This window comes from Pseudonaja textilis, chromosome 2 (assembly GCF_049901715.1).
Source record: "Pseudonaja textilis isolate UNSWEBS1 chromosome 2, rPseTex1.2, whole genome shotgun sequence".
In the NCBI taxonomy this organism is placed as follows: Eukaryota; Metazoa; Chordata; class Lepidosauria; order Squamata; family Elapidae; genus Pseudonaja; species Pseudonaja textilis.
The window spans coordinates 132039306-132062559 of record NC_141991.1 but is presented as its reverse complement, the minus strand read 5'-3'; the positions used below and the strand labels follow the sequence as shown (position 1 = coordinate 132062559).

The 23254-nt window shown below is 42.4% G+C and overlaps 1 protein-coding gene across 1 annotated transcript in view; it reads left to right on the top strand.

The window, feature by feature from the left end:
• MARCHF9 (membrane associated ring-CH-type finger 9) overlaps positions 1-22287 on the top strand; it is a 51673-nt gene extending 29386 nt beyond the window's left edge. The window contains exons 2-4 of the mRNA XM_026714765.2: positions 7216-7371; positions 9156-9348; positions 21212-22287. Coding sequence (XP_026570550.1) covers positions 7216-7371; positions 9156-9348; positions 21212-21540 — 678 coding nt within the window. The 3' untranslated portion in view covers positions 21541-22287. The remainder of the gene's footprint in view (positions 1-7215; positions 7372-9155; positions 9349-21211) is intronic.
• Positions 22288-23254: the final 967 nt, after the last annotated feature.

Sequence of the window (23254 nt, the reverse complement as noted above, 5' to 3'; positions counted from 1 at the left end):
AGCCATGTTCATAGGGGGTTAAGAATTCTAATTTATATTAATAAATATTTTTAAATTTATGAGTGTATATCCACTTTGTATTCCCCACCCAAGACAGATCAAGTTGAAGCTTTCCTAAGATTGCTTAGAGTGATTCCCTGCAACATTTTCTTTCTTCTTAGAAAGTATAAAATCTCTGTGCTTTGTCACCACTTGATTATGACATTTTATTTGTAAAAGGTGTATCCAGATGTACTGTGCATTGCTGTATTTTTGTGGACTTTTGAAACTACCTACAATTTAAAAGTAAAATAAAGTAAGAATCATGATAAAGTGTGATGATCCTGATAAAATTCAATGGAACTATATCCACTGAAAAAAGCCAATGAAATCCACTAAAAAAAGACTAGCGTCAGTTAATCCAGAGGTACTGTTTTGGGTCTTCCTGAAACTCCTGAAAGATTGTAATTACCCGGGTAAAATTCAGAGGCAAATTGGTGCATTCGACTTGGAAAGTGCTATTGTGGAGGACATTTTGAGTGCCAGTATAGTGTGAGGGTTAGTGTATTGGACGAGACTGAGGAAATTCATAGTCCAAGTCCATTCTGTCAGCTGTAGAAGCTGATGAAGCAGCTTGGAGCCAGATTTTCTCTCTCTCCAGTCAACAGATTTCAGAGTGATTGGTGTGGGAATAAAATTGGAGAACAAAGGCCTATGGATGCCATTTTGAGCTGCCAGATAAAAAATGGGATGGTAACCAACACTTAGACGGACACAGAAAATAGGACCATACCTGATCGCTTTTAATATACAAGGAGAAATAAGAAAGAGAAAAAAACAAACTGGAGTCTCATCTGTTTTGTTCCTAACCAAATCCCAACCAGACACTACAGACTGCAACAACAGGATTCTGCTGCTCATGTTTTGCAACCACTAGTACTAAGAGGTTTTGAAAATGCAGATGAATGAATGTATGCATGCATGCATGCATGAATTCTTTATTGGCTAAGTGTGGTTAGACACACAAGGAATATGTCTTGGTGCATATATTCTCAGTGTACATAAAAAGATACATTCATCAAGAATCATAAGGTACAACATTTAATATAGTCATGGGGTACAAATAGGCAATCAAATCATACTAGGAAAAAATCAATATAAATCATAAGGATACAAACAACAAGGTTACAGTCATACAGTGGGAGGGAAGGAGTGATGAAAAGGTTAGTGTTACCGTGTTTCTCATAAAATAAGGCCGGATCTTATTTTTTTTTGAGACCCGAAAAAACGGCTAGGACGTCTTTTCGGGGGTGACTTCATTTCTTCCCGCACGCACACCTCCACCTAGAGTGCCCCATGCGCACTCACCTCTCCATGAGGCTGCCACTGGATGTTCCCCAAAGGTAGAGTCACCAGCCGCTTCTATCGGCCGGTAGAAGCAGCCTCGGGGCAAGCCCCCACGTGCACTCACCTCGCCACGAAGCTGTTTCTATCAGCTGATGGAAGCTCCCCAAAGACAAAGTCACCAGCCGCTTTGGGGTGAGGCGTGGCTGCCCACAGGGCGCTCATCTCAGGAGCGCCCCACACACACTTTCCTCGAGGCCGTTTCTATCGGCCAATGGAAGCTCCCAAAAGGCAGAGTCACCAGCCACTTCCATCAGCCGATAGAAACAGCTTCGTGGCGAGGGGAGTGCGCATGGGAGAGCGGCTGCAAACTTTTCTTAGCAGAAGGGAAGCAAGCTGAGTTTCTCTCTCTCTCTCTCTCTCTCTCACACACACACACACACACACACAAACACCACCCCTGCTAGCCCTCGTCCCTGCACCGGGTCAGCCAAGCTCTTCTGGCAAGGGAAGGTCTCAGCATCTGCGGGGTTCCCACTGCCGCCCTCCCCTCCCCAGGCCAGACCTTTTCCGGGCACCCTGCCAAAGTCCCAGGGCAGCCGACCTCTCTTTACCTGATGCCACCGCTGGTTTGGGGAGCGGGGGGGGCGCCAGGGAGGGAAGAGGAGGCAGCAGAGCTCGGCTACCCTTAGAAGGGAGATCGGGTGTGCTCCCGAAAGGAGACGCAGGAGCGTTCCTCGTAGGAATGCGGTGGGGAAGCGGGGTGAGTGTGAAAGGGTTGCCACCGCGACACAGGAGGGCGGGAGGGAGCTGGAGCAAAGAAGGGCAGGAGAGAAGCTAAACCGTCCTTTCTATTGCTCTGGTGAGGGCCGAATATTTGCAGGGACTGCTTGGAAAGGCCTAATTTTAGTATGAACCTTGAGTCGTGGTGGGGGGAGCTGAACGGCGAAGGCACTCTGCACATGATCCGAGGCAATCCTGCCACAGCTCACGGATGGCGTTGCTAACAGTTGGGGGGAGTCTGATAACTTTAGCGACACCTCCTTTTCTCTCTCTCTCTCTCTGAACACCTGAAAGAGCGCCCATCATTAACCAATGCCAGCCTCAGAATCCCTTATTTCAGCATAATTTGGGATGAGAGAGGAGCCGTAAAACCAGGGACTTGGAGACGAGGTGCAGGTTCTTTTTTTCTTTTTTCTTCTGATTGAGTTCAATCATGAGACATTTCTTGATTTCATCGGATGTCGGAGGCGTTCAGAAGAACTTTTAAAAAACTTGTGGGTCTAACTTTGAGAAGCAATGAGTTTGGTCCTCTCAAATGGCAGAGGTTAGGATGGTGTTTGGAGACCTCCCCTCTCTTTTAGCTGAGGGAGACCTGGGCGATTTTAGGCTAAAAGCTGCCCCGGAGAGATTGATCAGAGAATGGGCAAGAAAGCAAAACAAGAATACATTTGGGCTAAGGCGTTTTCTCCCATTCTCTCTGTCCCTCTGCAATCTCACAATTTTCATCCAGGCACAGATACGTGTGTGTTTTCTCTCCTGCCGTGCTGGTAGATTCAAAGACAACTAATGCGAACTCCCCTCATGAGGCCGTTTCTATCGGCCGATGGAAGCTCCCCAAAGGCAGAGTTGGCAGCCGCTTCTACCAGCCGATAGAAGCAGCTGGTCATTCTGCCTTTGGGGAGCTTCTATCGGCCAATGTTCTATTGGTAGTAATTCAGGATATTCTAGCCTAGGCTACCTGCATGGCGCTCCTAAAGGCAAGTTTTCTCCCCCCCTTCCCTTCCCATTTCTCTTCACCCCGTGTAGTTCTAGCGAACAATGTGAGAAATGGTGGGGAAACGCATGGTTTAAATAGGCCTAAATTTTGGGGGTGGGGCTTAATTTCACCTCATGCCTAGAAATCATGCTGGGCCTACCTATTGGTGGAGGCCGTATTGTTGGAGAAACACAGTTATAGTAATGCAGACTTAGTAAATAGTTGGACAGTGTTGAGGGAATTATTTGTTTAGCAGAATGATAGCTAATATATAATATGTATGTATGCTAATGTGTAATATGTATATATGTATGGCTAATATGTATGTATGTAATATGTATGTACATAATATGTAACCATCTTTCTAATAGCCACCAGTAGCCATCATCCTTCATGAATGAACAGGAGGAGGTATTCTCTAGAACCTAGGCTAGAAACATGCATGACTATAGGCGTATTAGACAGTGTACAGCCACGCTGCTTTGCAGAGTTGCCGACTTCAGACCTTGGTTAAACCAAGCAGATGCTTTGATTGTGATGGCCCTGTTACTACACCTAAAAGTGGGGTGCTACTTTGCTTGGCAGAATGGCTTCAAAGGGGTGCTTAAAACTCCAAAAGCTGAGCCAATGTGTACATGTGGCAATGGGGAAGATATCTCACATGTCACATCTCACACTGTGTTGTGGCCCACTGGTGGAGCTGGCAGCAGAGTTGGATAGTAATGAGGAGGTTGGGGAGGAATCCGAGCCATTCCTGGACGCGGAGGAAGGCTCGGATTAGGGCTCTGCATCAGAGGCAGAGATGGTTCCAGGGCAGGCTGGCAGTCGTCAGCTGCCTTCGGGCTCAGACAGCAATGAGGTGAGGGAGCTTCTGGAACCAGTTCTCAGCCGGCACATGTGCAGAGCTGCCAAAAGGAAGGTACAATTGAGAACTCAGTGTCGGATGTGAGAGTAAGGCCACAGGTGGATGATGAATGGCCCCTCCCATCTGGATTAAAAGAGAAGCAAAAGGAGAGGGGGCTTTTGCAGGAAACAACTCACTCATTCGTTCATTTGTTCGTTCTGGCCTTATGAAGATTTGTCTGTATAACCCAGCCCTTCCCTGTCAGCACTGAGTGTGGACTTTTACCAGGCAGTGTTCCAGGATTGATAAAGGTCTGAGCTAATTAGTCTACCTTTGCAAGACTGTTTGCCAAGCCGTTGGCTGACTGTGAATGAAATAAATTCACATTAATGTAAATAAAGAGGTTTTTGCCAGGACTCAGAATTGACTTAGTGCTTTGGGGGGAGGCCTACGACAGAACATGCTGCAAATACTACAGGGACATCAGATCAACATATCTTCCCCCTCTATTAGAGAGATTTCTAGGGAGATCAGATAATTTTTACGCAAACCATCTCCTTCAGGATTCAAATCTAGTCATGCAGAAGCAAAATTTTGTGCTGCGGCAATGATAAGAAAAAAACACACGTAAAGAACTAAAGATCCTTATTCGTATTACTACTTTGCTTAGTTATTTTCTAATAATTTTTAGAGAATGTATTTATTTGAATGTTTAACTTTTGTGCTGTCTGTGACCATAACAAAGACAGATCCTGATTCAAAGGGCTGCTTCACTGAAGGCCCATTCAAAGCCAAGACCTCTGAGGTGCCTCACGGGTTTAACATATTATGGCACTGTGCACCTCATGAGAAGCCAGAGTTAGTTCATAGTGTAGAGAAGTTGCAGCACTACAATCTTGTACTGTTACGGTGTATGATTGCATATGGAATTCATATTCACACTAAGAACCAATGAGACTTCACCTGTGTTATGACTATATACTGTCCTATGGTGCCTGAAACAGCAATTGCTCATCTGACCCGAAGCTTTTAACTCCTCACCCTGTTGACAAATGGAAATATATACCCCCACCCTTCTCTTTCCATGTCTTGTTCCCCTTTATCCTGCCCCTCATCTTCCTATTTATCTAAAGCAGACCAGGAGCCTAGACTTTCGTCAATCCCGCAGAGGGATTTAGTAATTCAGTTAGTCATGGATGCTTTTCTTTCCAATAGTTTGTGGCTCTGAAAGGGGTGTGTGTTTGTGTGTGTGTCTTTTTCTCTCTTCAAAACATGTACCGTAAAACATGATTCTAATTTAAATTATTATTTTTCCGCCTCATTTCTGTTATCTGTTATTATGGTGGACAACATTCATAAACTCTGCATACGTGTGTGTGATCATTGGTGCGGTACCCAAAGGCCAATCCGTGAAGTCATCCCCCCCAAAATCTGTCATTTCTACATCGGTCTCCTTAAATTTTGAAGTCCTTCAACTACTGTTGTATCCCTCTGTGTGTTCATACGTTGGGAGGTATTTTTCAGCAGGATGCCGGTACAGAATGCAGTGTGGGCAGAAGTCCGTTACTTCTGTTTTCCTTTCAAAGTAAAAATGCCCAGCATCTTATGTAAATAAAGTGTGTGAGTATGTGCATGTGTCTGATTTTTACTTTACAAACAGGCAGGGGTGCGCTTCAAAAATTTTAGCAACGGGTTCTCTGCCCGGTTGCTGGGTGAACGTGGCCATGGTGAGCGTGGCCTAGTCAGCCTCCTGCACCAAGGCAGGAGGGGGGCATTTTTGCCCGCTCAGGGCTCTAGTGGCTTTTCTTGAGCCTCCAGGAGGGTGAAAAGGGCCTCCCCGGGCTCTAGAGGCTCTCTGGAAGCTGGAAGCAAACCCATTTCTGGCCTTCCTGAACTTCTGGGAGGCCCGTTTTTTGCCCTCCCCTGAGCCTCTGTGTGCACCCTGCACTCACCTGCATCCAAAATGGGCCGCTGGGGACTCCTGGGAGAGGGGTGGGTTGGGCGGGCCCAGCCAGGAGTGAGATTTGGGGGTTCTTCAAACTCCACATAATCTTAGGGGCTCTCCCGAACCCCTGAGAATCCCCAGCAGCCCATCCCTGCAAACAGGTGGCCCCAATCAGTGTCTTCTGGTCGTTTGTACTTGGTCTCCCCTCTGTTGCTATGCTCAGAGTAATGGGATTCATTAGGTGAGATCAGTCGTATCTGAAACAGGATGTGAGAGAACTCTTGCTGACCTCTGTGTTGCCTGTCGTCCATTTGACAGGAACCCACAGCAATTTCCTTTCCGAGGCTCATATCCATAACACATCATTAATACTTCCTGCAAGCGGGTCTGAAATATTGATGCTAATTGCTCTTCTGGTTTGCCCAGCAGCACATTAAGCAGGTAGAACTAACGAGCCATTTTTTAAAAATAATGAAACGGGGCTAATGGACAGCTAGCCTAGAGATGGGCCTTATTACCCAGAATTCTCTTGAGTGGGCTTTTGAGGGGATTGTTTGCTCAGGTTGGGTGTTCTTGGCATGATGGGAGATCTATCAATCAGAATAGAGCTGGAAGGGACCTTGGAGGTCTTCTAGTCCACCCCCCTGCTCAAGCAGGAGACCCTATACCATTTCAGACAGGTGGCGACCCAGTCTTTTCTTAAAAACCTCCAATGATGAAGCACCCACAACTTCTGAAGGAAAGCTGTCCCACTGGTTAATTGTTCTCACTCTTAGGAAGTTTCTCCTTAGTTTTAAGTTGCTTCTCTCCTTGATTAGTTTCCATCCATTGCTTCTTGTCTTGCCTTCTGATGCTTTGGAAAATAAGTTGATCCCCCTCCTCTTTGTGACATTATCATCATCGCCACCATTATTATTATTATTATTATTATAATACACAAAAAATGACAGTGTACACAGCAAATGAGATAACTATGCTGGGCTTCATATCACAAATCACTAGTTGAACACTTCCCAAGCATTTAGGATTGTGTGATGTATCGGGGCGGATTATGCAAGCAGATCCCAGTAACAAGGATTATTATTATTATTATTATTATTATTATTATTATTATTATTATTATTATTATTATCATCATCATCATCATCCAAGACTGGGAGGATAGGGTATAGGTTAGGAATAAGGAACAATAGTTTTGCAGATGGCGCCATATACCAATACCCATTACCCCAGCTAGCCTGGGTCATTATTATCCAGCCAGAGACCATAGAGTCTGTTCCTCTGCTGGAAGTAGTAAGGGATTCCCTGCTTTAATGTGATTCTTCCAACTCTCTTTTCTTGCAGGGGGAGCTGCTCAGCCCCTGTCGCTGTGATGGTTCCGTCCGCTGCACCCACCAGCCTTGCTTGATTCGCTGGATCAGTGAAAGGGGCTCCTGGAGCTGTGAGCTGTGCTACTTCAAGTACCAGGTCTTAGCCATCAGCACAAAGAATCCATTGCAGGTAAGCCTTGCCTGGCGACTGAGCTTTAGGAATAGTGGCTGGAAGGGGAAACAGAGGAGTCAAGAGCAGAGGATGGTAGACGTGGTACCTCTTGCCCATGTGTCTTATATAATCTTTCTCCTCCTCCTCCTCCTCCTCCTCCTCCTCCTCCTCCTCCTCCTCCTCCTCCTCTCACACATGCACGCACATGTACACACACATGTACACATACACTCGGCTATTATCACATTCAATTATTACTCCATCTGTCCCCTCTCTGAGATATGGGGCAGATAAGAAGGTTCCCCAGAAATGTCTGCATTCTTGGATGCACATCCCCCTTCCCTCTTGTCCTCTTTTGTTTTGCCACCCATATACTGTAGCCTTAGCAGCCCCAAACGCTCCTGGAGGAACTGCCCAGAGGGAGCAGGTTCCGCTGTGGAGCTGTCATTCACTCCAAACACATCAGCAGAGGCAGTTGGGTGACCTCCGCCAGGAGTGTCACGCTGAAAGGGATCTTGGCAGATCAAGAGCTATCTTGCCCGCCTTCCCTTGTTCCCTTCTGCAAGTGCAACATAATCTGGCAGACAACATTAGGGATGGAAAAGTCTCATACATAACCTTTATTTATTTTTATTCTGGGGAGGGTCACGATGTAGCATAACTGTCTCCTTCAACTTTGGGTGCTCGGTTCTCTCTCTGTACAGCCTCTCGTCTGGTGAATTCCAGCTCCATGTAAGGGGTGAACAGAGAGGGAAAACGACCAAGTGACAGGCGAATAAGTCGTATAGTGGTGACTCTGCCAGTGACAAAAGAAATGAATTGGTCCTGAGTCATGCACAGGCGGACAGTTTGCTTGGCAACGTCAATCCTTGTCCTTAACTCCAGGGACAAGCTGTTCATAGAGGAGCTGCTTCCTCTCTCCCTAACCTGCTCCTTCCTCATGGAAGGGACTGTAAAAGTTTACATACATACATACATACATACATACATACATACATACAAACAATATGGGAGTTTCAGCCGTGGGTTCTACGCTGAAAGTGGACTAAAGGAGACCGAGCAACAATTTACCTTGCAAATACGATGTATTGCTTTATTTAGGTATTTTGTGTGGCTCCCCAACTCACCACAGTGATTCTGAACAGCTAACAGAACCTGAAAAACTAAACAAACAATATGTGCAAACCCAGATCTCAACCCACACTTAAACCTAATGGTGTCATACCCACCCCCCCACCCACCCCCACCCCCATGACAAAAGCCACAACATCTCATGGACACAGACTAACCTTCCAAATGATCGGATGATCCAAACACACCCTTTGGGATGGATAAGAGTGAAACTTGTGTGACTTCCTTATCAACTCTACACACCTGCATGCTCTCCCTTTTATGCAAAAAAAAAAGCCACCCTCCGATACTAGAATTAATGCTTTTTAACTTGACAGGGGGTTGAGTTATGACAGGGAAGAATAAAGAATTGGTGGCTCTCAAGATGTGGCCGGACGTCTTTGTACTCCCAGTGATGGATGCTGAGATGGTGCTTCAGCAATCTCTGGTGGGCTGCTGCCTCTCCCACTTTGCTACAAAAAGAAGGAACACGAAGAGAACTTGCAGCTAAGATAGGAGAGAAAGTAACATTAGATTTATTCCGCTAATACCAGAGGTGACTTGCATCGTCTCTGTGGTGAAGGGGGATCTTCAGATGTGGCCCTCTCAGTCCTATTGGGTAGGGACTGCCATCAACTCCACAAGAATAATCACCCAAGATCAACTCTTTTGGCTTGTTTTCTCCTTGGCAGTGGCAGGCAATTTCCCTGACGGTGATTGAAAAGGTGCAAATTGCAGCCATCATCCTGGGTTCCCTCTTCCTCATTGCCAGCATCTCCTGGCTGATTTGGTCATCACTCAGCCCCTCGGCCAAGTGGCAGCGGCAGGACCTGCTCTTCCAGATCTGCTATGGGATGTACGGTTTTATGGATATCGTCTGCATAGGTGAGAACTTCCTTTTCCCAAGCCTTCTCCTGTCGCTTGTAAAATGACCAGAGAAGGTTACTGTTCCCTTCTTACAAACAGAGGATGCCGCTGCAGACAGAGGCAATTCCTCATGTTTCTCTGGTTCGCCTATGAAAATCAAAGCAAAGAAGCGCCAGGGTAGATTTCAGCAGATTTGTATCGTGGTCATTAATGAAATCCAGGTTTCCCCACGTGTCTTCCAGGAGGAATCTTAAGGGTATAGAGACATGCTAGGTGAAATTAGGACAGGCAGTGACAGACATGTTTTTTATTGCAGTCAGCTTGAATTTGAGTTTGCAAGAATTTGCTGCCATGCCTTATCATGTTTTTGTTTTCGTTCTCTCTTTTGCTCTTTTTAAATAACTTTGAAGGCTTAGGGTCCTTTGCCTGTCTGCAGTTTATGCAAACATACTGTACTCTGAGCTCAGCATCTTGAAAATCGCTTTGCAGTATTCTGTTCCTCCTGCAGACAATGCCAGTGAAGTTCTGTTTCTGATTCAGAGGGCTAAAATCTCTAGTTCATCTCACATACATACATGCAGCTATAGTTCAAACATAAGCTCTTGATATATAGAGATAATTACCGTATATCAGATAATACTAGAAGAGACGCATTGAACCAATGAACTGATTTTCATTGGTTAGTTCCAAGATCCTTTCCCTTTCTTAAAAATAAACCAAACACACTAATGTGCGTTGTTTTCATAATTTAGATACTGTACAATGTAGAATTTAGCTGTTTTTCATACCAAATTTACACACTAACTAAAGTCAATCCTAAAATTTAAATTTGCTAGACAGCACCAGCCCTCCAACATGTGAAGACAGGATATAGGTGGTGATTTTTTTTGTGAACATTAGCATACTGAAATAAGGGATAAACTTTCGTATTGTGTCCAAAGCCATTGAGTTTTATTTTAGGACTTACATATTAATTCTGAGGTTACTTTTGCTCTTTCTAGGATCAAGATCAGCTTTGCTTAGAATAAGGAGTGTCTTTAAGTTTCCCAAATATGACTTCCAGAGAAAGCTGAAGAACTTGGGTGCTTAGGAGAAACTCAATTTTTAAAAATATAGAAAAAATTACCCAGCTGGGTGGCAGCACCTAGACAATCTTAGCAGATACCAAAAGAAGGGAATATTGGTAGTTTAGGCTTTAAATGAGGGGTCCTTGGTGGTCTCTGAACTTGGTTGTTTTCTACTTGGTTTCATTACCAAACTATGCAACGTCATCATTCTTTGGTCACGAAACATCTGCAAGTAAACAGCCAAGCTCAGAGACCACCAAGGACTCCCAAAATCTTAGCAGATCTAAAAAAAAATAACCAAGTGGGGTTAAACTTAGCTAGTGCTTGGCTCGATGACTAACAGGAAATCTCTGAATTATAGGCTAAATTGTAAAAATTAAAAAGAAAAATACTTTAAAAAGCCAACAGATAACTATTGTTGTCAAAGAAACTACGCGGATATATCTACGAATTCACCAAAGTTCAGCTCGTGTTGGAGACTTTATCTTTCATAGGAATATTTCAGGAATACATCTAAGAGTAATTAAAGGAGCCCAGCATTGTTCAGGCTTCAGGGTGAAGCTGTGAGGGCTGAAAAAAAGAAAGAAAGCAGAAAGGATGTTGCTGCTTTAAAGGACCCAGAGGACTCTTAAAGCAGTGGCATATATTATTTTTAGGGTAAGCGACAGCCTGAAAAAGACTCAACTCTTTTAAAGGGTATCGGAGGGAGGCTGTGCTTATGAGCGGTCAGAATCATTTCTTCTTGTGACGCATGCATTATCCTAATATTAACTGCATGATGCTACATCGTGCAGCTTAGTCATAACCCTAGAATTTGCAAAATATTTCTGTCGAGGCCTTCAGAGCTGAACACAATGCCCATCCCTGGAGGAACCGTCTGTCATCTAGGCTGGCATGTCATCATTGTTTAGTTTACAAATCACCCCGCCCTCCTCTGCTACCCACTCTCCCCCATGGGACAACCTTCTGGTTCCTTCTTCCCCCTCACTTCTGCTTTACCCTTATGTGCCAAATACTCCATCGTAACCGGCATAAGTGAGACAATCCCCTCCCTTGAAATCCCTAGCAGATTGAAAAGTTATAATTCCCATTCCGGTACTTTCAAGCAGGCAAAATGAGTAGCATTATGATGGAAGGAAGCGGCTTGAATATTTCAAGACCACATGGGCAGGGTGACCAATTCAGGACTGTAAGAATCCAGACCACTGTTGGATGGGAGCAAAAAAAAAAACCCAAAACACCAAAACTCTCTTGGACACCATGTAATGGTCAGTTAGAGCAGTGCCCCCCAACCTTTTTTGTGCCACGGCCCGGTACCGGCATCAGAAAATGATCCGCGGCCTGGTACCGGCATCAGCACGCATGGCAAGGTGAGCTGAGCGACTGGCCAGCCAGCCATCCCCCGCTTCTCCCCGCCACCTTCAACTCCTCCTTTGTACCTTTGTCGATGGGCTTCGGGACAGCTTCGGGACGGTCGCGCGGCTCGCCTTGCCTTGGGTGCTGAAAGAATTCTCGCGCCTTAGTTTTGTTCGAAGCCTCCCTCCCCTTCGATGAAACTAAGGTGCGAGGATTCCTTCAGGACCCAAACGCTGCTTTCCAACCGGAAAAGCTCACCAGAAGCACTTTCTCATCAAAACAAGATGGCGGCACCCAGCAAACCGGCGGCCCAGTAGAAAATGTTCCACGGACCGGTACCGGTCTGCAGCCCGCTGGTTGGGGACCCCTGAGTTAGAGGTGTTACCCTGTTTTGGTAACCCTATACAGGTCGGGAAGGAATTGGGAATCATGGTTCCTGAATTGTCATGTGACGGTACAATATCACAGGGTCGCAGGGTCATGTCAGATAGCGATAGAGAAGGGAAGACACCTTTCTTCAAATGCCTGGTTCAGCATACTCCCTGGGCTTCTGACATATTAAACAAAGCTTTTAACTGAATTCCGTGTGAACCCTGAATGATAACCTGCAAGCAAGAACCGCTGGGACCACAAAATAGATAAAGTAATATAAAATGAAGAAGCTAAAGTGCTCTGGCACTTTAGCATGCCAACAGACAAGCCACTGCCACACAATACCCCAGACTGAACAATTGTTGATTTTAAAAAAAAGACGAGGCTCGTGGTCATGGTGGTACCTGGAGAGCAGCAAAACAGAAGAGAAAGGACTGGGGGGGAAAAATCAGGACCTACAAATAGAAGCAGAATTGCTCTGGCAAAAAGAAGTAAAGATAATGCCAATAGTGATAGGCACCTTGGGTGCAATCCCCCAAAATCTGGAGTACCACTTAAACACCGTCAGCATTGACAAAAATCACCCCTCAATTGCAAAAGGCAGCTTTGCTTGGAAGGAGTGTACACCCTACAGTAATACCTTTAACACCATAAAACAACCATCTGTATATCCCAGGTCCTTGACAAGATTCAGTAGGCAAATAAAAATGCCAAATCAATTGTTCAACCAATAATAACAACAATAATAATTGAATTGAAGACTAAATCAATAATAATAATAATAATAATAATAAGTGATGCATGAATTGAAGAGAATTTAATATTATACTAATAACTAGAGCATACAAAACATTTGCTAGACCAATACTCGAATACAGCTCATCAGTCTGGAACCCGCATTACGTATCTGATATTAACACAGTTGAGAAAGTCCAGAAATATTTCACAAGAAGAGTTCTCCACTCCTCTGCTCATTGCAGAATACCTTAGGCCACCAGACTTGAAATTCTAGACCCAGAAAACCTAGAATTACGCTGCCTTCAGTCCGAAGTATAGCATATAAAATCATACATTGCAATGTCATACCTGTCAATGAATACTTCAGCTTCAACCATAACACAAGACCAAACAATAAATACAACCTCAAGGTACACCGTACCAAACTTGATTGCAGGAAATACGACTTCAGCAACAGAGTGGTCAATGTCTGGAATACTCTACCTGACTCTGTGGTTTCTTCCCCAAACCCCAAAAACTTTAACCTTAGACTTTCTACTATTGACCTCAACCCTTTCCTAAGAGGTCTGTAGGGGGCGTGCATAAGCGCACCAACGTGCCTACTGTCCCTGTCCTATTGTTTCTTTTTTTATTTTATTTTTCTTATATGTATCCATGTATTCATAACTATGTTTTTTTTACTTATACCTATTATCTTGTAAGCAATTGACAAAAATAAATAAATAGAAACAACTAGAACAAATAATTAAATACAGCAATCTGCAAATGGAAGTTGAATGTGGAGGAAGAAATAAATAGTTATACCAATAGTAATTGGAGCCCTTGGAGCAATCTCCAAAAGGTCGCCTAGATACATGGAAATTTTGAACTTATCAGATGTGAATATTCTGACTGCAAACAAAAAAAAAAGCACTTTACTTGGAACTACCTACATATTCAGATGTTACCTTAACAGCTCTTAGGTTCTTGGTTAGGACTTGAACTGTTAAGTTTTTACCAGTCATAGACAGTGAATCGAATTGAAGTTTAAATCTTAAAATAATAGTAATAATAATTTCAATCCTTCTGTAGTGGGTTTTTTGTGTGCAAAACTACCAGTTTTACTTTCAAAGAAATGTGTGATAAATACTTCTTTATCCTTATTAAACATGATGGCATCAAAACTACCTGAGTATAAAACAATACTGCCAATTTTGGAGAACACGGAAATACTGGACCCTTGCTTAATTTCTTTTTTCCTTCCCTAGCATGCATTTGAGTAGCAGAAAATAAAACGGCAGGGGGTTGGAGAACACAAATGATTGGAAGATTAGTTCTGGGTAAAATACTGTTGCACATTTCCATCCCTGTAATACCTGCACCCCTTTTTTTTTTTTTTTTTTTTGCTGTCTCTGTAGACAGCAACAGCATTTTTATTCCATAGATGAAATGGAACAACTGCTCCCATCTGGGCCGCTAAACCCAAAGAAATAAATGTGGTGCATCAGGATTTTTTTTTAAATATCTTGATGAGTCTTTCTTTACTATTACAGTAAACCTCAATTTAATAACCTAACAGGGCAAAAGGAGTAGCCATTAAACCAAAGTGTCCATTACTCCCAAATAAGAATTTAGACAGGAATACTTTTTTGTAATTTGTGCATGTGTAAAATGGCATTGGATGCATGCAAGAAAGAAAGTGTGGATAATGAAATTTGGTGTTTTGCATCCAAAATCTTCTAAACCGAGATCTTTTAAAGAGAGGACCGTCTTTATCATTGCTAAATGACATCATCAGTAATTCAGCCCAAATCTTTTAATTATTTTAATTATTAAATTATTTAAATTGAATAATATTTGTAATGCATACTTTTACATAAGAGTCATTGATTTCTGCTGAAAAAAATGCCTTCCCGAGTTATTTCCATAAACAACAGTGACTTCTAAAAGTTTTGTAGATTACAAATATGATTTAATTGCATTAATTGGCTATGCGTTTAAGAATTGTATTAATTTTAAGGGGTAGATTCCTTAAAAGGCTAATATCAGGCGTGCCTAACAATTGAAAACAGCTGATCCAAGTGCTTTAATGAATGACCAGAAAGGTGCTTCCTTTTTTTTTTTCCTGAGGTTTGAATAGTTTTTGAAGCATATTCAGCCTTAGTAATTTGTCCTCGGGGCACCCTGTGTTGTAGTTGCTGGTGGGTTTCTCATCAGATGACTGGATATTTTTCCTTTAGCACTACACACCCTCGATTGGAAAAAAAAACTGTTTTAAATTGGATGCTGGTGACATTCACTACAGGGACTGAGCCAGGTCTATGGCACTGATGGATGAGCTCTGTTGAGATGGACAGGATAACAGGCAGACTCTTGTGAGCAGGAGCCAGACACTGTCACTGAGAAATGAATGAATGACTTTTCTGTTTCCCCCTTGATTTGACTGAAGTATCTGTATTGCATAGTAATGGCACACCTTGGGAGATGACAGCAGGGCGCTCAAGTGATTGCCAGTGGGTGTTGCCTCTTTGGTACATATTTATATTTGATCAGTGTACAAGGAGTTTGTGAACAGACCGAGAGGGAAGATTTGTATTTCTTTCACACAAATTTTTGTTTTAAATTAAAAAAAAATACAGGTACCTGTGATCACACAAACATAAATCTATTTCACTTGTTGAAATACAGTTCTATTCTGCCATCTCGTCTAGTAGAATGGTTCTTGGAAAAGTTCTGATTAAACATTCTGATCATCCCATTTTATTTGTATAAAGAGAGTCGAGGGAGAGTTTTGTTTATTCCTAAACATGGCATCCAGGGTTTATACAATCTTTAAGGACAAATGATTCACAAAATGTGCATTTCCCATCAATATCTCAACTTGAAGAATTGATTTTATGTCAATTCACTTGAAGAATTAATTTTATGTCAATTCCCTATGCATGTAAGATAGATATTTCTAACTGAAAACTGTAAATGTTCATTATTTTTTTCCATAATAAAGAGCAGCAGACACTGAACCGGTTCTTTGTCTGCTGCTGTTTTGGCGCACCTGCCCACCTGGGCTCTTACCTGTCCTTTATTCCCTGCTTTTTCAACCTCAGCTGCTGTGCGTGGCACAGCTGAGGTTGGAAAAAGCAGGAAAAAAGAGGTTTTTCAAACACTGCAGACCTGCACGCAGCGCTTTTCAGTTGTCCGGGTGGCACAGCTTAAGGTCTTTTACACATGCGCACAGCACGCATACGCGTGCAAAACGTAGTCACCAAACCGGTAGTAACACCGGTTGAATCCCACCCCTGACGGGGTGAGTTCATCTAAGGCAGGGGTGGGGTATAATGGCTTTTTTATGACTTGTGGACTTCAACTCCCAGAATTCACGAGTCAGTCTCAGGAATTCTGGGAGTTGAATACCACAAATCACAAAATGGCCATCTTTCCCCACCCCTGATCTAAGGCTTGGCGGCAATTTTCCAAAGCAAAGATTTTGTAACAGAATAGATATCTATTCACCATCATTTTAGACTACTAACAAATAGAAGGATTGTGTTATGCCAGTCTTTATGCCAGATACTTGGATAATTATTTTATGTTCAATTTCTTCTTATTCTATATTAAGGGCTACATGTGGCTTACAAGAATTTTTTAAAACACAATTTATTTAATTGCATAATCTATAGCCATTATATGCTGCTCCAGTCCTAACATTTTATTACACATTTTTAAACAATAGACAAAATACTAAAAAAGCGCACTCCTAAACACAAAGTAATAAAAACAGTGGGCAAAACTAAGAAGAATACTTTTTACAATACTAGTGATAAACAAAATAGAGAAAAAGAAAAAAATGACGGGCAATCTAAGTATATTATCTATACATCAATATTAAAGAACATACAGGTAGTCCTCAACTTACGACCACAATTAAGCCCAAAGTTCCTCTTGCTAAGTGAGATATTTGTTAAGTGAGTTTTACCCTATTTTATGACCTTTCTTGCAACAGTTGTTAAGTGAATCACTAGAGTTGTTAATTGAATCTGCTTCCCATTGTCTTTGCTTGTCAGAAGGTTACAAATGGTGACCACATGATTGGGACACTGCTATAGTTATAAATATGAGTCAGTTGCCCTATGTCTGAATTTTGATCACAAGCATGCTGCAATAGTCGTGAGGTTGAAAAGTGGTTATAAGTCACTTTTTTCAGTGCCATTGTAACTTTGAAAAGTCACTAAATGAATCATTGTAAGTTGAGGACTACCTAGGTTAGTTTTCAAATGTAAAAGAGAATAAGAATCTATTATTATTAAATATCAACACATGTATGTAAAAGAGGAAGGTATTATGTTATTTTTAATTCATACAAAAAAATCTGGATAATGATCCTTAATGTCTGGAATAACAACAACAATAATAACAAAGCAATAGTTATTACTATTTTTCAATTTCTCAAAATAATTGTCTTAATAATTCCACATGCTCAATGTAGCCAAAGCTGCTCAAAATCAAATTCCATATTTTTTTTAACGTAATCCGATATAACATTATTGTCTTTAACATTAAATGATTTCCCCATAAATTGACTGACGTATATTAACATATTGTTCCAAAAAGATGCCAACTCAAAAGGAAGTATGATACAAGTCAGTGACCTCTTCCATAAAGTTAAATATTCATGAGCTTCAATATCAGCAATCCAGTCTACAGCCCAACAGGGCCCAAACATCTCCGGCTCTTTTCAGTCTCAGAATTGAAAGGTCCATTTTACTATATATTGACCCAAGTAATTGCTAAGGGCTTAAGGCAAATAAACCAGAAAGTTTCCAATGAGATCCACAAAGGATGACAGTCTATTAAATTTCCATTCCACATAAACATGGCTGATCTGATCAAAGCTCAGTGATATTTTTGAAATCAACAGCATTAAAATATAACCTCAGTTTAAGCAGGGAAATCCTTGGCAGCCTGTTTTGCCCTATAAATGTGCTCAATCATCTGGCTATCTGAAGAAAATACTTGGAGGAGTTTTTTACATTCAGCTTCTTCCTGTTCTTTATTAAGAGGTTATGTGCAGTTTTAAAAATTCTATTCTTATGTCCAGTCCTGAAACTCAACCCCCTAAAGCTGAATTAGTACAGGTAGTCCTTGACTTATGACCACAATTGAGCCAAAAATTTCTGTTGTTAAGGGAGACATTTGTTAAAGTGAGTTTTTCACCATTTTGCAACTTTTCTTGCCACCGGTGTTAAGTGAATCATGGCAGTTGATAAGTTAGTAACCCTGTTGTTAAGTGAATCTGGCTTCCCCATTGACTTTGCTTGTCAGAAGGTCACAAAAGGTGATCACGTGACCCCAGGACACTGCAACTGTCATAAATATGAACCAGTTGCCAAGCATCCAAATTTTGAGCACATGATCATGAGGATTCTGCAAAGGTTGTAACTATGAAAAGCAGTCATAAGTCACATTTTTCAGTGCCATTGTAACTTTGAATGGTCACTAAATGAACTGTTGTTAGTCGAGGACTACCTGTAATAACTTGCTGAAGGCCAACTCAATTTTTGTAGTTGAGCAAGAGATTTAAATCTTGTTTTACAGAAATGGAGATTTCCCCCCTCCCTTCCAGCTCTAAAAAAAAACAGAGCCAGTGGGGAGAAGGTTAATTTGAATTTGTTTCTTTGGGGAAAAAAAAAACCAGGATGAAAGTTCTCATACCCATTATGAATATTTTCCTTTAGAATGATGAATAAAATATATATTCCACTCTTTTCCTGCCCACAAGTTACGTCTAGGCCTAGGCAACCAGAAGACTTTGTTTACCCAGAATCATGAAATTTTCATGCTAAGGACATGCAATCCTTGCAGGACGCTCCAGCTTGTGCTGCAGTTTTCACTAGAGAAAAGCAAGAATTCAGTACCGTTTTTCTCTGAGTGCCTGCACGCATTCACTGGGGTAGAGGTTAGAGGGATAGAAAGGACCCAGCAGCGGGCCTGCCTCCTCAGAAGAGCAGATCTTAAAGTTGGAAGGAACTCTGCTTCCTGTCTCTGTAAAACAACATATATTATTCAGTAGTGGAATCCTACCTTAGTCGCTACCAGTTTGGTTGGGTGAGCACACACCACATGTGTGTGTGCCCCTAACACACACTCCCCTAACAAGCTAATCAGCTGAGAGGATGAAGAAAGGAAAAGCTAGGAGCAACCCTCCCATCCACCCATCCACCCAGGCGCTTTTCGGTCTTTTATCCTCTCAGCTGATTGTCGATTTTTTTTCCTCCTTTCAGCTTATCGGAGGCTTATTTTTTTTACCACCAGCTTGGCCAAACCGGGCCGAACCAGTAGCATACCACCACTGATATTATTGTAGCTACAATATGGCTTGATGAATTCAATCTTCCAAACATTCAATAAAGAAGTATGTTTTCATTTCTTTTAGCGCCTTCTTTACTGAATGTTTGAAATATTGAACTCATCAAGCTGTATTGTAGCTGCAATAATAATATATATTTTAGACGAGAAGCCAAGTTAGTCTTCTGCCAAAACAACAAGGAAGCACTTTAGCACTTCGATGCTGGTGCCTTGTCCATATTCAGGTAATCCTTTTTCAGTGGCCACAGTTGGGAACCAGCAACTTGATCGTTAATCAAAATGGTCATTAAGTGAATCGTCATGATTTTATGGCTTTACTTCAGCTCTCCTTTGCTTTACAGACCTGTGAATGCAAGGATTAGTTGCAAAATTAGTTCTTTGTCATTATTGTAACTTTGACAGGTTAATTGCGTGAGGCAGTCACTAAGCAAGGATTCCCTGTAGTTCATTAGATGGATTGTAATCCATAAAAGCATATATGTGATCATAAATGTTAGTCTTTAAAAAAAAATTGAGTACATCGGGTGACTTACACAGACATAGTTCATGCAAACTATAGAACTAATTTGCAATTGCCTTCTGCATTTTTTTTTTCAACCTTCCAATTCAGCATCTGATCTTTAAGGTCCCTCAGACCTCTTTTGTTACTATTTTTCCTAGCTTATGTTAATAGTACTAGAATTCTTATTTATTAGAACTTTAGAACTAGACACATTATTAAATTAATGGAGCCTTATATTCTTAAATTAGAGGAGCCAAAGATCAGGATTTTAGAGCATACCAAATCATGCATAATGTAATTTATATTCAAAAAGTAACAGGGGGATTTTAAATCTACAGAGAATACTGAAGAAAAGCACTTCAACTCCCCCTCCACCCCAAATTTCTGTATCATTTTTTCTTGGCTTCCAAAGGTATGAAAATCTTTAGATCTCTCATATCTTGAAACAGAGCTTTGTGCCTCTGTGAAAATTGAATGTACACAAGTACACAGCAGAAGATAAATGATCAGAGAGATATGGGTGTTTTGTGGCAGAGTGATGAATTTCAGTAAAGTTGGAGATAGAAATTTAAAAAAAAAAAGGACTGCCCAAGTGCATTCAATGGATCCGCCTGTTATCCCTGACCTTTTATTTCATGTATTCATTCATCTAATTAGATAGTGTCAGAATGTGCCCAGCACTATACAGGAAGTGTGGGGGGAAGGAAACAAGGCTATTTCCTGCTCTGAAGAGCTTAGTGTGAAGTTCAGGAAAATGAAGAGATGGCAATTGGGGGTGGTGGGGTGGGAGAACCATGCTCATGATTTGCTGCAGATTCAGCTGGAAATAAAGCAAAGGAATAAGGGGAAAGGACAGCTTAGCAAATACTGTGAACCCAACTAGTTTTGGTTTACTGGTTAAGCCAATCACGGCTTCATACAGCGTGTGAAGCCAGACCGGGTGAGTGGTGCCTGCAGGAACTAAGAAGATGGGCTGAAGTGTTTAGGGGAAATGATTTACCCTGCATAGCAACTGGCTGAATATGCAAAATGGATGATTAATTGATTGTTGCCTTTCTATCCTACCTTTCCTCAAGGATTGAAGGCAGTGCATATCCTTGATTTCATCCTTAGAATAATTCTGTAGGATGGACTGGCCGGAGAAGTAACGATGTAGCCCAAGCCACCACTTCCTGGTCTTGGCCCAACTTTTTGAGCAGTTAGATGAGGGCTGTCAAACTTGCGGGCCGCGGGCCGACTGCATCATATGCTGCCCAGGCCCATGCCTGCTTTAGCAAAGTGGGGGGAAGTCCCAATACGTCACATAACACCGCCGTGACGAAATGAGTTTAACACCCCTGTGTTAGATGAAATGGGGCCTCAGTGAATCTGTTTTCTAAGCCTGTGACTATTTTTCTACTGGCTGCTGATGCCCTCTAACCTAAGTGTATTGGTTCAAGCCAGACTTTCCTTCACTCGCTTTGTCTGCGCAAGGATCACAGTTGTCTCTCATCTCTTTCCACAGGGCTGATCACTCACGAAGGCTCCTCGGTGTATCGAATATTCAAACGCTGGCAGGCAGTGAACCAGCAGTGGAAGGTGCTGAATTACGACAAAGCCAAGGACCTGGGGGAACCCCTCGGTGGGAGCACAAAGCCAGGGGGGCGGAATTCACGGACGAATCCCTCCACAGGGAGTGAGAGGACCTCCCAGCGGGGCCAGCGGGTTAGGACTATTTTGAACCATCACTGTGGCTATACAATTCTGCACATTCTCAGCCACCTGCGGCCTAATGAACATCGCGGGGGCTCCGGTTCCAGCCGCGAAGTGGTCATGAGGGTGACGACCGTATAATAACCGCTTAGGGAGCGCTTGTCAAGAGGGAGAGGCTCTGCAGATCCGATGGAAGGAAGACACCGATGCCCTCGCTTCCACACACAGGCTCCGTTCTGAGCCCCTAAGGGGTTGGCCACACATTGAATACTGTCTGACGAAGAAGGCACATGGCTCTGTGGCGTTGCCACAGACCCCACTCAAGCCTTCCTTGTAAAGGAGAAGCGCCTCAGTGTGGTTTCCTCTTCCTGATCTCCCATAATGTGAATTCTTTTCCTTTCCATCCAGGCCTGTGATGAAAGGAGAGACAACTCAGCCCTCCCCACTGTGGCCCAGCCCTCCTGACGCCACCTCCCTGCTGGCTTCTCTTGTTATGATTAAACTCTTTGGGAGTTGGGTGGGCTTTTAATTTTATTTATTTTATTTATTTATTTTAAAAAATGGCTCCTTGCTGGGTCCCTTTCTGGACAAGTCTTGGCGCCAACCCGTCCAGAAATTTGGAAATATTTTTACCTCATCTTTCAAAGGAAAACCTGCCAGAAGAACCACGCCTTGCCACCCTCATCCTGTTGCTCTCTTTCTCTCTGACCAGGAGATGCCAACCAGAGAGGATCTGAACTTTGACCATCCCCTCCCCTCCCCCCCAAAAAAATAAATTTGAAAAATGGTGCAATAAACATGTTTCTTAAAGCAAAATGCCATCTTGCAATAAGGTTGCTGCACATTTCATCTTTAATTTACTGCATGAAAGTCTGTTTCTCCTGTTCTCCCTTCCCCCCACTTTCTTATCTCTCCAATTATGAAAGGATAAAGGATTGTTTATATACAAATAGGTGTCTTCCATTTGCATTGTGCACTTTCCTTTTTAAAGTTCTATTCCAGAGAATGGACATGTATGTGGAAGATCCTGGGGGGGAAGCAGAAATGTACACTTGGGAGAGTCAGTTAGGAAGGTGGGTGGAAACCTCACTGTGTTTCGGCCTTTGGGCCTATTTTGAGAAGAAAGAGCCTAAGACTTATTTATTTATTATGTATTTAGTCAAATGCTGACAATATAATAGAAATAAGAATAAACATAAGTTTAAATATATGAAATAGGTACAAATAAATAGGGACAATAGCGCAGGGACAGTAGGCACGATTGTGCGCTTATGCACGCTCCTTACAGACCTCTTAGGAATAGGGTGAGGTCGATAGAGGTTAGTTTGAGGGTAAAGAAGTGGGGGGTTAGTTTAAGATTAAGCTACTTTGAACTGAATGGGGTTTGTAACTGAATGGACATTTATAGGATTGCTCCATATATCCCATTTATGCCACAATTATGGCAATCGTTTCTTGCATTTGAGAACTTGACCTCAAGTGTAGGCCAATCTTATGCTTGTTGATTTGGATGTAAGTGCTACTTTATGTTCAGTGGCAATTTACTCTGGTGAATAAGCAGAGGATGGGAACATTAAGTGTCACTGGTATCTCCTTCTTGTCATAGCTGAACATATTACAATTATGGGGTTTTTTTTTCTGAATTTAAAAGGAAACAGTATGACATTTTGAGACTTTCAAGCATCTTTCCATAGTTGAGGTTACTTTCCTCCAAACTCTTCCCCAAAAGAATGTTTCTATTTCATGGTTTATTCTGTGAACGTAGGATTCACTTCTGAACCTGACCATCTAGGCCAGGGGTGTCAAACTCAATTTCATTGAGGGCCGCATCATGGTTGTGTTTGACCTCGGGGGC